The 14,784-nt window shown below is 45.0% G+C and overlaps 1 protein-coding gene across 4 annotated transcripts in view; it reads right to left on the bottom strand.

The window, feature by feature from the left end:
- csnk1g2b (casein kinase 1, gamma 2b) overlaps positions 1 to 14,784 on the bottom strand; it is a 39,104-nt gene that overhangs the window by 8,058 nt on the left and 16,262 nt on the right. For all 4 annotated transcript variants that reach the window (XM_039002481.1, XM_039002478.1, XM_039002480.1 and 1 more), the window contains exon 3: positions 4,388 to 4,457. In XM_039002481.1, the coding sequence (XP_038858409.1) occupies positions 4,388 to 4,457 (70 nt within the window). The remainder of the gene's footprint in view (positions 1 to 4,387; positions 4,458 to 14,784) is intronic.

Raw genomic sequence — 14,784 nt, 5'->3', positions numbered from 1 at the left:
AGTAACTCTATTCCCTATGTGGAGTAGAACAAAGGACAATGGCCATTTGTGACCCCATGGCCAACATAACCTTACGGTCCAGCCTCCTAGTACACATACAGCTCCAGGTTATGCCTCACCAGTTCAGACCAGTATCTGATACCAGTGGCCTTCATTCCATTCCTTGGCAGGCAGTTGTGCCAAAGTGACTGCATGCTCCCCTCCCAGCAGGCGGCTGTCGCCCCGAGGGCACCCCAACCCCGTCAGAGAGAGGAGAGGATCAGCAGCTTTAGTAGTATGGCAGGCTGGCCGGGAGGCTGTGTGAGGAGGAGGGGAGGGATTAGAGCAGGATTTACCTGATCACCACTCATGTCACTCCCACAGCGAAGCAGTGCAGATCTCACACATCCACACAGCTGTCCCAGGGCACTTTAGGCAGCAGGACTTGCTGGTAATGATGGCGATGGCGGACGAGGCGGCAGCGACAAAAGATCAACAAGTAAGCTGACTCATCAAAGCCCGCCCAAATCTAGAGGGAGGGCATTCAGCAGCCCTGCCAATGCACTGATCAATTGGAAAGTGTCTACGCTAGAACAACTGTCCCTGACTACACCAACAATACTCCCTACTGGGGAACTCTAGAGCTGTAAACAAAGATAACAGCTGGGGAAAAGCTTCAACTGAAATGGAAAAGGCCTAGAATAAATGTCAATTTCAGAGAAACCATTCAAATGAGAATGATTTTATCTTTGTCAAAAGCTAGATCTAATCATATTTGCTAAGTACTATGTGGATGATGTTATTCCAGTGTAAAAATAACCTTAGCCAATCACGCCTGTAATAAAAGCACTTATGCAAGGGGTGAGTGGTTTCCTAGAAACTATTCTTTATCGTGATTTATGACAACAGATATAATTGGCTGCTGTCCGCAGCACCACTAGCTTCAAAGTCTATTCTGCTGCCTTCCAGTGCCATTCTGTGCACTGCTCACAACCCACTCTCTCCAAACACAAGTGAAACGTGTCTGGAACAATCCAGAGTATTGTCTCAGACAGGGGCCCCTCTCAGTCTGGCCACTGTGGCAGACAATGTTGCCCTACAATGAAATGTCAAAGTTTAGGCCGAGCCCGAGAGGGAGGCGGTCTCAATTAAACATTTAGAATGCTGAGTGCATCGGGGGAGAGAAAAGGCGGCGCTGATTTCATTAGGCCGGGAGGGCAGCGCTGTGGTGATGTAGCCGGGCTGAAACGTGATCGTCCAGCCGGCCTGCCCTGCATAGAGCCTGTGTGACTCAGTGGTAGGTTATGTTATCCATCCCGGGCAGGCAGCGCATAAAATATCCAGACTGCTCTGGACTGGATGGACCACAGAAGATCACTGCAAACTCATACTCAAAATGGCACTGATTGATTTATCACTCCCAAGATACCAGGGCAGCGGGCATTGTAGAAGGACACACATACGACTTGTGTAAGAGCAGGCAATGCTTTGAGGCAAAGCTTTGTTGATGGGTTACTAAATATTCACATGCACTGATATTATCAGTGAAATCTTAAATCATCTCATAAGGAGACTGGTCGCATGCAGTGCTTTCACAAGCGAAGAACATGCTATCAGGACTGTGTGAGCTCAGTCAACCAGTCATCCAGTTAAATTATTGATAGTGACGTAAAAAGTGTAAGATGTGGCCTCCCGGGTGGCGCAGTGGTCTAGGGCACTGCATCGCAGCGCTAGCTGCGTCACCAGAGACTCTGGGTTCGTGCCCAGGCTCTGTCGCAGCCGGCCGCGACCGGGAGGTCCGTGGGGCGACGCACAATTGGCCTAGCGTCGTCCGGGATAGGGAGGGTTTGGCCGGTAGGGATTTCCTTGTCTCATCGCGCACCAGCGACTCCTGTGGCGGGCCGGGCGCAGTGCGCGCTAACCAAGGGTGTCACGCCCTGGCCTTAGTTATCTTTATTATTTTAGTTAGGTCAGGGTGTGACATGGGGAATGTATGTGTTTTTTTGGATTGTCTAGGGGTTTTGTACGTTTAATGGGTCAGTGTCTTGTCTAGGTGTTTGTATGTCTATGGCTGCCTAGATTGGTTCTCAATTAGAGGCAGCTGTGGTTCATTGTCTCTGAGAGCCATATTTAAGGCAGCCATAGGCATTTGGGTTTTGTGGGTAATTGTCTATGTTCTATGTTGCATGTGTGCACTTAGTTCGTTTTAGCTTCACGATCGTTTGTTTTTTTGTTCGTTTAGTAAGTGTTTGTTTTTCTTCATTAAAAGAAGATGTCTTTTTTCCACGCTGCGCCTTGGTCCACTCATTCGCCTCATAACGATCGTGACAAAGGGAGCCAGGTGCACGGTGTTTCCTCCGACGCATTGGTGCGGCTGGCTTCCGGGTTGGAGGCGCGCTGTGTTAAGAAGCAGTGCGGCTTGGTTGGGTTGTGTTTCGGAGGACGCATGGCTTTCGACCTTCGTCTCTCCCGAGCCCGTACGGGAGTTGTAGCGATGAGACAAGATAGTAATTACTAACAATTGGATACCACAAAATTGGGGAGAAAAGGGGATAAAATTAAATTTTTTAAATAAAAATTTAAAAAAGTGTATGATGTCTCAGACACCCCATGCTCATTGGTTAATGTTGGGGTTGGGGAGTGGCCAGACCAGGCCAGCTAGTGTGTGTAACTGAATGTGTTGTTCTAGTGATTGGGTGCTTTCCAGGGCAGGCGAGAATTAACACTCTTAAGATAAGCTCCTCTTAAGCACCAAGTACAGTTGACACCGCTCCAGTATTTGTGGCAGTGGGGTCCAGGTTCAGACCAGGGCTTGACCCTGGCTTAAATTATGTCATATTCACATTGTAAAAGGACTACACGCCTGTATCCATCTGTACCATACATAATCATTTTTACAGAAGAATCATGAGCAGAAGAAGACTTGATAATTTCTCACTACTCCACACAATTTTTCAATAGATGTAGCAACCAGTAAGAGGAACCCCTTTCCCCCTCCATTCTATAATGGGAGGGAAGCTGGACCAACATCGTCACTGGCTCCATCTTTAGCTCAGCCTATGAGATTGTAGCAGGCCTCTCTCTGGTGGTCCCTCTGCCACAGTGGCCGGAGGAGGAGAGGGAAGTCAGGATGTGTATAACGCATCAGTGGAAACACTACAGAGGACATGGACTCCTTCAATGGGCTGGCCCAAGGGGTGAGGATAAAGACTCACTATCCAATGAATGAATGAGGATCCACAAGCAACTTCGATCGACTCTGTTCTCAAATAGGTGTAAAGAAGATATAGTACATTGTGCTATGCTGTGGAAATACAACTACTGGCCCAATCAGACAGATCACAACAAAGGATAACTGACAGACAGAGATAGGCCAGCCCTTTTCCCTGTACATCACAAGAGAGTTTCCCTGGCCTTTCTTCTTCAGGCAGGCCAGAGGCATTGCTGAGACGAGCGATGGAAGTAGATATACGATGATGGCCCTATTGCACATTGAAGGCCATCTATAAATAGACTAGCCTAGGACACCTCTAATGCCCTGCACTCCAACTCCCTATTAACACTGTGGAGCTGCTGCTCTGGCACAGGAACAGAGAGCAAGCTGGCAGGTGATCAGCTCTCTATGAGAGAGAAAGAGACACACACTTGTCTTATGAAAGAGAACATCCCTGGGCGCAGTGACACACACACTCGTCTTAGAGTGCGTGTGTGGCCTTCCACTCCAGTGATCAAATGAATGCACAGGCTTTGCCCAAGCTGTTTATCTCTTTCTTTAAAAGCCAAAAGGATCAAAGACCAGTGTCCTCAGTCACATTTAGTGGAATTAGAATACAAGTGGTCAGCTTGTCCCTACCTACCCTCAAATACAATAGAATCTATTTACGGACCGTAAATACAATATATTCACCAGTTGTTTTCTTAACAGATCAAACGCTCATAGAAAGTGACTTGAACTAACTAATGATGAAAAGTATAGTACTAATCACTTTGGTTAAAAACATTTTTTTTTAAGTGGCCCAATGTCAGAGAGATTTTTCAATGATAGAATTAAGCAGTGAGAGGATCAAACACTAAGCATTCCAGGCTGGCCAAGCTTTGTTGTGAGCTGTTCCAGGTCCCTGTCCCTCCCCACCACCTGATCCTACTGCCCCACCTCTCCCCTCTGAAGCCAAGCGGCCAAATCAAAGGGCTGGAGGCACAGCACAGCCCCGCGGATCACAGCGCAGAGAGAGCACATAGACATGGCATTAAGGTCCTGGTCCTGCTAGGGAACAACCATCTGTAGGAGGGGGACAGGGCTTTCATATCTCCCAGATACGTGTGCAGAGAAGATCGCCATCCATCCAGCTGAGCCTACTAGCAAACACTGTTATTAAACAGTTATAATACTGTAGCTGTATGTGCTTACCTGAACTTCCCAACTGTTTATAAAATCTATATTCCAAGTGAAGCTGTGGAGCCCGGGACTTTATCGGTTCCTGAAAGAGGAAAGAAAGAGAACCCCATTAGTAATGGAAAACACGTAGTGGTTATTAACATATTCAATAGGTAGATCAACGTCAAGATTATTGTGATAAATGGTTGAAAAACAATGTTGTATGTGAAACAGTATAGACCTTTTCACAGATTCCATGAGACAACTAAGGATGCATCCATGCTTACTATAACATTCCTAAGATCCCTCAGTCTTAGACACCATGTAGAGCTAAGAACCTAAAACATAAATCATCATCATCTACTTAACACAACATCCTTCCTCCACGATGATGATGCAAGGGCATTATGTATTTATGAACAAATGTAGCTTGCAAGAGGAAAAACAAACCTGTAAAAACAAAAATGGAGAAAACAGAACCAGGCAAAAAATTTAACAGATTTTATTGGGCCCTAGACACATCAACCACCCAGGGCAGCATTAGCCTCCTCCACACAGCTCATCCAACCAGCACCAGTCTCCCCCGTTTCACAAAATTGGGATCCTTAACGTTAAGAAAAATGTATTTTATTTTAAGTGTTATAGCCTAACTAGACAATAGGCTATATAGGCCTGGGGAACTTTGTGTAATTTAAATAAAACCGGAGAGGAAGAGGCAAACTTTTGGCTACTTTGGTGAACGTGAGGCATGCAAGCCAAGACATTAAGAGATACAGATTACCAAGACGTATACAGACGGTTCTTTCTGCCTGCACCCTCCTCGCTCTCCCTCACGCTGGCTCACCTGCTCTCTCTCTTTACAAATGATGCGAGTGTGTGTTCAGTCTTCGGTCTATTGCGTCTAGAATATCCTAGCCTATTCATTGATGATAGACCCTGCTTTACTGAAGTTGTGAGACATTGCAAGCCAAGAAATTGCGAGATGCAATGGAATGCTGTGAGATACAGCTTTTGATTGCCACAAGGCCTAGTGCATGGTTCTGACTGTGTGCCTGGTGGCCGACCTGCCTATACTGTGCCCTTCCCCTCGCTAGTTCGCTATGAAAGATGCAAGTGTTTATGTTACCGGAAGTACTGTTCCAATAATATTGAATCATAAGAGTTGATTCATAGCGGAATCGAATCTTGACACTCAGAAATAGGAGTCGACCTGCAAGGAATCGTGGAAACAATTATTTTGGAGTCCACTCTCCACCATGACGTCATTGTCGTTACAGTTGGAAAAATTGGTAGAGAAATGCAAGCGAGAGACCCAAACCGTTTCTGGCAGCATCGCAGCTGCATTGTGAATTCACACTGAATTTTATGATAACGGAAAACCAATAAAAACAAATTGCAGTTTCAACACGAAGAAAACGTTTTTATTTGTCACATCCCTACTCGACACCTTTCATCCACCCAGCACCAGTCTACTCAACAGCTCTCCTCCACCCAGCACCAGTCTACTCAACAGCTCTACTCCACCCGGCACCAGTCTCCTCAACAGCTCTCCTCCACCCGGCACCAGTCTACTCAACAGCTCTCCTCCACCCAGCACCAGTCTACTCAACAGCTCTCCCCCACCCAGCATGTCTACTCAACAGCTCTCCTCCACCCAGCACCAGTCTACTCAACAGCTCTCCTCCACCCAGCATCAGTCTACTCAACAGCTCTCCTCCACCCAGCATCAGTCTACTCAACAGCTCTCCTCCACCCAGCACCAGTCTACTCAACAACTCTCCTCCACCCAGCACCAGTCTACTCAACAGCTCTCCTCCACCCAGCATCAGTCTACTCAACAGCTCTCCTCCACCCAGCACCAGTCTACTCAACAGTGTTTTCATATTAGTGCAGGTGAAGGAAAGGAGATGAAAATAAGATTAAGACACAGCCCCATCCTGCTCCCAGTCTGAACATTAGGCACATCTCATCCATCTTAAGTGGATATCTGAGGAGAGAGAGACTGGTTAAGTGGAACTGAACTGGACACATGACCAGGCACTGGGCGGTGAGGGAGGTCAGGGCGGGGCACTGTCTGTGACATCATCAGTGGAGGGAGGCTTAGCCTCTCCACTAGGGAGGACGTGGGAAAAATTTAGAAATAAAAACAGATGGCTGAAAACCACAGGACCCTAAAACAGAGGCTTATGGGGCTTTACATGCGTAGACACATCCCAGCAGATAACTATGCAAATGACCAAACCAACCCAGGAAATAATATCTACAATCTCGGTAGGTAGCCTACCTTTCTATGTTAAATGGTTCATAAAATTCCTTATCATTCCCTCTCAAAACTTATAGCAGACCCTCTCGATGCCCAATCTCCACACCCAACCTTTTAAAAGAAGATGCTCACAGAGCTCGCACTAGAAGCATTACAAACAACCTTTTCACTTAGATGGAATAAAGTGCTTAGGCGCAAACAATAAAATGTTATTAGCCACATGCTTTGTAAACAACGGTGCATACTTAATAATGGAATGCTTATTTACAGGCCCTTTTTAAAAAAATGCAGAGTTAAAGAAAAAATATTGAAATAAAAATGTAGAAATAGTGACACGAATAAATACAGTGATTAACAAATAATAAATAGTAAGAAATGACATGGCTACATACAGGAAGTAGAATAACAAGGCTATATACAGTAAGGGGAGTAACCAGTACCAAGTTGATGTGCAGGGGTACAAGGTAATTGAGGTAGCTATGTACAAATACACTCAACTGACAGTTTATTAGGTACACCACCCTTTTCACAAAAACGGATTGCTCCTACAGACAGTGAGGCACGTGGCCATGGCTTGTTATATAAAGCAGACAGACAGGCATCGAGGCATTCAATTACTGTTCGATTGAACGTTAGAATGGGCAAAACGACTGACCAAAGCGACTGAGCGTGGTTTGACAAATAATGGAGTAGTATAACAGTGGTGTGCAGAACGGCATCTTGGAATGCACAACTAGTTGGTCCTTGTCACAGATGGGCTGGAGTGGACAGTTGAGGAGTGGAAAACATTGCCTGGAACATGACATTACGTTCAGTTTACTTGAGTGGCCTGCGCAGTCCCCAGACCTCAACCCAATAGAGCATCTTGAGATGAGATGGAACGGGCTGTTTGCAGTACCACTATACCGCTGTCCAATCTGCAGCAACTGCATGATGCTATCGCGTCAGCATGGACCAACTTCCCTGTGGAACGTTTCCGACACCTAGTAGAATTCAGGCTGTTCTGGAGGCAAAGGGGGGTCCGACCCGGTACTAGATGGGTGTACAGTGCCTCCCTTGACTTTTTCCACATTTTGTTGTGTTTAAAATGGATGAAATTGAGACGTGTCACTACAGTAGACACAATATCCCATAAATGTCAAAGTGGAATTATGTTTATAGAAATGCTTACAAACTAATAAAAAATTAAAAGCTGAAATGTCTTGAGTCAGTAAGTATTCAACCCTTTTGTTATGGCAAGTTTAAAGTTCAGGAGTAAAAATGTGCTTAACAAGTCACATAAGTTGCATGGACTCACTGTGTGCAATAATAGTGTTTAACATTGTTTTTGAATGACTACCCCATCTCTGTACCCCACACATACAATCTGTAAGGTCCCTCAGTCGAGCAGTGAATTTCAAGCACGGAGTCAACAACAAAGACCAGGGAAGTTTTCCAATGGTTCGCAAAGAAGAGCATCTATTGGTAGATGGGTAAAAATAAAATGAAGGCATTGAATATCCCTTTGAGCATGGTGAAGTTATTATACTTTGGATGGTGTATCAATACACCCAGTCCCTACAAAGATACAGGTGTCCTTCCTAACTCAGTTGCTAGAGAGGAAGGAAACCCTTTAGGGATTTCACCATGAGGCCAATGGTGATTTTTAAAAAGTTCCAGAGTTTAATGGCTGTGATAGAAAAAAACAGAGGATGGATCAAAAACGGTAGTTACTCCACAATACTAACCTAAATGAGAGTGAAAAGAAGGAAGCCTGTACAGAATAAAAAATATTCTAAAACATGCATCCTGTTTTCAATAAGGCATTAAAGTAATACCGCAAAAAATGTGGCAAAGAAATTAACTTTTTGTCCTGAATACAAAGTGTTATATTTGGAGCAAATGCAACAACACATCACTGAGCACCACACCATATTTTCAAGTATGGTGGTGGCTGCATCATGTTATGGGTATGCTTGAGTAACTGGTGTAAAATGGCTAGCTAGTTAGCGGTGCACGCTAGAAGAGTTTCAAATCGGTGACGTCACTCGCTCGGAGACCTTGAAGTAGTTGTTTCCCTAGCTCTGCAAGGGCTGTGGATTTTGTGGAGCGATAGGTATTGAGGCTTCGAGGGTGACTGTTGTCGATGTGTGCAGAGGGTCCCGGTTTCATGCCCAGGTGGGGGTGAGGAGAGGGACGAAAGCAATACTGTTCCACATTTAGGATAAAAAAAATGGAATAGAGCTAGAGGAAAACCTGGTTCAGTCTACTTTTCAACAGACACTGGGACACAAATGTACCTTTCAGCAGGACAATAAGCTAAAACACAAAGCCAAATCTACACCGGAGTTGCTTACCAAGACGACATTGAATGTTCCGGAGTGGCCTAGTTACAGTTTTGACTTACACCGGCATGGAAATCTATGGCAAGACTTAAAAAAGGCTGTCTAGCAATGATCACCAACCAACTTGACAGCACTTGAATAACATTTTAAAGAATAAATGGACAAATATTGTACAATCAAGGTGTGCTAAACTCTTAGAGAGACTTACCCCAAAAGACTCACAGCTGTAATCTATGGCAACGGTGATTCTAACATGTATTGACTCATGGGGTTGAATACTTATCTAATCAAGATGGTGTTTTATTTACCATATATATATTTTTGAAGTTGTAATTTTTCTTCTTCTTTGACAGAGTAGTTTGTGTAGATCGTTGGCGAAAATAACACTTAAATCAATTTTAATCTCAACACTGTGGTTTACATGCTCAAATGCCCATGTGGGCTTGTTTACATTGGTCAGACGACACTCGCACTCAAAGTAAAAATAGCTGAACACAAAACAGCTATCCGCACCAAAAATATGGACTATGTGATTGTGCGGCATTACGTAAATGCCAGTCATGGCTCATCCTCTACCTTGAAATTCTGGGGAATTTAGAAAGTTTCTCTTTCCTGGCAATATAGTGAGAAAATTGTTACAGAGAGAGGCACTTTGAATCGACTGCTTAGATTGCGTCGAACCGAAGGGTCTGAATGAACAGCTCTCTCATCTTTTTGTAAATATTTTTTGTTTGTTTATTTCTCTGTCTTTTGTTATTCAAGAGGAATGTATATGTGTAGGAATTTTGAATGATGATCATACTCTTGTTTGAATAACCTGTGTAGTTGCTAATACTACTACTGACAGTACAGATATTGACATGTTTAGTTGACATGACGAGTGGGATACATACAGTAGGTGCTTCCCACATTTTTCCTACTCAAATGTTATTTGTCACATGTGAAATGCTTTTACTTACAAGCCCTTAAACCTACAATGTAGCTCAAGAAAAAGAGATAAGAAAATATTGACTAAATAAACTAAAGTAAATAAAAACACAATAAAATAACAATAACGAGGCTATATACAGGGGGTACTCGTACCGAATCAATGTGCGGTGTTACAGGTTAGTCGAGGTAGTTTGTACATGTAGGTAGGGGTAAAGTGACAATGCATAGATAATAAACAGCGAGTAGCAGCAGTGTAAGGGGGGGTCAATATAAATAGTCCAGGTAGCCATTTGATGAATTGTTCAGCAGTCTTATAGCTTGGGGGTAGAAGCTGTTAAGAAGCCTTTTGGACCTAGACTTGGCGCTCCGGTACCGCTTGCCTTGCGGTATCAGAGAGAACAGTCTATGACTTGGGTGACTGGAGTCTTTGACTATTTTTTTTGGCCTTCCCCTGACACCGCCTAGTATATAGGTCCTGAATGGCAGGATGCTTGGCCCCAGTGATGTATTGCGCTGTACGCACTACACTCTGTAGGGCCTTACAGTCAGATGCTGAGCAGTTGCCATACTAGGTGGTGACGCAACCGGTCAGGATGCTCTCGATGGTGCAGCTGTAGAACCTTTTGAGGATCTGGGGACCCATGTCAAATCTTTTCAGTCTCCTGAGGGGGAAAAGGTGTTGTCGTGCCCTCTTCATAACCGTCTTGGTGTGTTTGGACCATGTTGTTGGTGATGTGGACACCAAGGAATGTGAAACTCTCGACACGCTCCACTACAGCCCTGTCGATGTTAATGGGAGCCTGTTCGGCCCTCCTTTTCCTGTAGTCCACGATTAGCTCCTTTGTCTGGCTCACATTGAGGGAGAGGTTGTTGTCCTGGCACCACACTGCCAGGTCTCTGACCTCCTCCCTATAGGCTGTCTCATTGTTGTCGGTGATCACTGTTGTGTCGTCAGCAAACTTAATGATGGTGTTGGAGTCGTGGGTGAACAGGGAGTACAGGTGGGGACTAAGCAAGCACCCGAGGGGCCCCGGTGTTGAGGATCAGCGTGGCAGATGTGTTGTTGCCTACCCTTACCACCTGGGGGTGGCCCGTCAGGAAGTCCAGGATCCTGGTGGGAAAGAGCAGTGTGGAGTGCGATTCAGATTCCGTCATCTGTGGATCTGTTGGGGCGGTATGCAAAATTGGTGGGTCTAGGGTTTCTGGGATGATGGTGTTGATGTGAGCCATGACCAGTTTTTTCAAAGCACTTCATGGCTACCGACGGCTCTGATGAAGGTGATTCATGCCAAAATGTAAGCCTATTGTTTGCTTCTCCCATCAATAAATCTATAACATTTACACAACCACAAAGTCCTCCATTATCTTTACTCTCCCAGATAGTCAGTTGAAGTATCCTGGGGTAAGGAATGTTTGAGGGTTTTCCATTTTAATGCCACACAACAAAATGTGGAAAAGTCAAGGGGTGTGAATACTTCGAGAGTCCTTGTAGTTAGGGGTAAAGTGACTAGGCAACAGGATAGATACGATAGTAGCAACACTGGTACCGCTTGCCTCGTGGTAGCAGAGAGAACAGTCTATGGCTTGGGTGGCTGGAGTCTTTCACCATTATGTTGGGCCTTCCTCTGACACTGCCTGGTATAGAGGTTCTGGAACCTTAAGCGTTTAAGGATGTCCCTACAGCTGCTCTTTTCAGGAAATGAGCAGTCCAAAAGCAGATTATCTGTAACGTAAGGTTACAGCTTATTCTCCCTAAATCTAATATTCAAATGAAATCACGCATTTGGGCTTGTAAAGATTTTAACGTATAGGCTGCCTAATGGTGTGCGTACTTCAATGAAGCAAATGTATTCTTCCTAGAAACTAGTCAGCTGAACTGGACACAGGTGTCTGTCAAACCCAAAATGTGTTGGATTTATGTATGGAAAGCCCATGATGTGTGGAAAATCAAATTTTGTTGGAGGGGGGTGGGTGTTTGAGAAGATAAATAGAAAACTAGGCTACTTTTTTGTCAATATCCTTTTCATAAATTGTGATTTTTGTAACATTCTATAAGCATATTATTTAGTTGAGCATGTACAGCAGACATGGAGTGTGACCAGGCAAGGCTGGGGACTGGGGCAGCTGACCTGCAGCCAGGTCTAAAAGGAACTTCAGTGTTGGACCTCCTGCTGCAGCCCCTCTCCTGCTCAGCTGCCACCACCACACTGCTCACAGACCGCTCTCCAACAAAGGACTAACTAAAACGGATCAGCCAGTCTGTTTCACAGCCAAGCCTGTAGTAGCATAGTAGTTGTTGTAAGGGAGATATCATTTTCCTATCAAGCTTGCCTTGACCTATTAGCATTTCCATTCCAAGAAACACGCTTTAGGCTCGTCAACATCTCATTATGTCATAGATCTCATGATCATGGCAGGTTTTAACTTTAACCCATTAACGCGTTCCTGAGCTGGTCTGAAAACTGTGCTACGGATCTCTGGGTGGATTACGGATGCAGCTGATCATCTAAATCTGATCATGGTAGCTCCATCACAGCTGACAGAGAGAGATCCTGTTGACACGGATCCCGGGAGATTGCCTCTTGACGCTTCTCCGAAAGATCCTCACTGTAATATAGCATATTACTGAAACTGCCATTACGTAAGACGTGGGAAATAAATACACCACTGTGTATCCTCATCTTGACCATCAATCAGGCACTGTACGTGGTGCAGAGTTCAGAGAAATGGGCATCTCTGATTATATCCTCACTGCTATAGTGAAATACTAAACCATAAAAATGGAAAGTATATTTATCATTTTAGAGAGCAGACTGAACATTCAAACAGAGCATAAGCCCAGGTATCGCCACTGTGCCCAGACCTGCATAAGGAAATGAGTGATGCTATAATACTAGTAAACAGGGTGCAAGGGGCTGTCCCTTCAGCTTTAATTGCCAGAGGTGTGGAAGAGGCAATGTGAGAGAGCAACAGCTGGCCTGTGTCCAGCCCTTCTCCTGTTTCAGATCAGGTTTCAGATGGAGCCTGCAGCTGCCACCACGTGATAGCAGCGCTTCAAACATGTCTGCCTCAGCTGCCCCCCAGCCACTGAAAGAACACTAGCACCAGTGACACAGGCGGCTCCGCTCTGACACGAGATGGAGGAGTGGACCTCAATAGCTAATGGAACGACTACTACACTCAGTGTCCCCCTGCTACTACACAGCTCTCTCTCCCCACAAACACAGCCCTGGGTTTTACAAGTCATAATTAACCATTTCCAGAGCAACAGCTTGATGTATATGTTGGGCATTGATTACGTGAATAGCCTGTTCACTAAAAGCAGCCTTTTTACATCACAGGGTTAATCGGTTGGCTTGTGAAAAATAGGCAGTTCAATCATCATGTCAGTTTCGGTAATGCACAACATGCTGATGGAGCGTTTGTACTTTAAACACACTACAACAACCACCACAAGCTGCAATAGGTGTGTGATACAGTAAAAGGAGGAAGAGGATACAGCAATTCTGATTTCCATGTTATGGTTGACCACAATTCACCTTCTCGCCAGCCACAGCAAGTCCTTAGTATCTTACACATATTGGTCTCCACATACATATCCACTAAGTAGTAATGAGCACTATGAGGTCATTCAAATATCAGTCCTTCAGCAGTGGGGAAGTATCTTACAGGGAGTCTCCATGGAAGTGTAATTCACTTATCACTCTCCTTCAAAGCCGTGAGCTATTGCCAGTCAAAGCAGAAGCTGTCCATCACGGTCACCAGCAGATTCAGCCCACAAGCCTGCCCGGGGTTTATTGCAAATAACACGGGCCTCATAGGTGGCAGGTTTAACAACTCCCATCCTCTTTATCTCCAGCTGTCAATAAATGACTGTACAGGAGGGGGAGAAATGAAAGACAAGACTGATTTCCCCCACACCTCTTCCTTATAGAGGGATGGAGGCTGACTTCTATTTACGGTCTTCGCCCTAAGTGTGTGTGTGTGTGCGTGCGCGACGGGGACAAGAGGTCCCTTATGTCTAAATCCATGGCAGATCTATTGCGGGGCACCAGGGCATCATGACCTTGATCGCCAGATCCCTAGTCCACTCAAAACGGCAAAAAGGGTGCCAACCAGGAAAGAGGGACACATTAACTGAGGGTAGATTGTAGCACGTGGAGAGATTTCAGTAGGAAAAGAGAACCTCCCCGGGGCGGTAAAAGAGAATGAGTAGTAGCCTAATAAAAATGTGACAGGAAAAAGGCGAATGGATATCAAACAACATAATAGATCATCTTTATGTACAGAAACGTTATCCGTAAATCACAAGTCACCATGGGAGAGCAGAAGAAAAATGTCATGGCTAGTTTTTCAAGTAAACGGCTTAAATGAATTATGAGCTGCAATTACTGTAAAGTTGTTAGGATGTGTTTCTTTAAGGCTTGGGTTCCCCCCCAGATTGTAAGCCTGCAGTGTACTTACAGGAGCGGGCTCCTGCTTCCATCACTGAAGGATTCGTCAGTGTGAGAAAGTGCACAGCTGAACCACAGACTAGACCACTGTGTGTGGAAATGGCTGGCCAACAAAGACGACCTTTCAGTGCTCAGCAGTTTCTCACTCTGCATTTTCTCTCTGTGCAGTGCAGTTCCAGATAGTCAGACCGAGGGCTGCAACTAGCACGTCCCTCTCTCTCACTGGCAAGGGTGACACTGGCATTCACCTTTGTCTCAGGTGCAGCCACCACCCAATCGCATGCTGCTCATGCAACTTCGTATGAGGCAGAAAATAATATACAAGACACTTGCCAGTCCATAATGAACAGAGGCTAATACTGACAACTAAAACAGAAGCCATATTACCAAAGGCTGCAACATTAACTGGGTTATTCAGGGCCTGCATGAGAGTCGTTCCATGTCATTTCAGCAAGACAT

Source organism: Salvelinus namaycush, chromosome 10, assembly GCF_016432855.1.
Source record: "Salvelinus namaycush isolate Seneca chromosome 10, SaNama_1.0, whole genome shotgun sequence".
NCBI lineage: Eukaryota > Metazoa > Chordata > Actinopteri > Salmoniformes > Salmonidae > Salvelinus > Salvelinus namaycush.
This window is presented reverse-complemented; position numbering and strand designations above follow the sequence as displayed.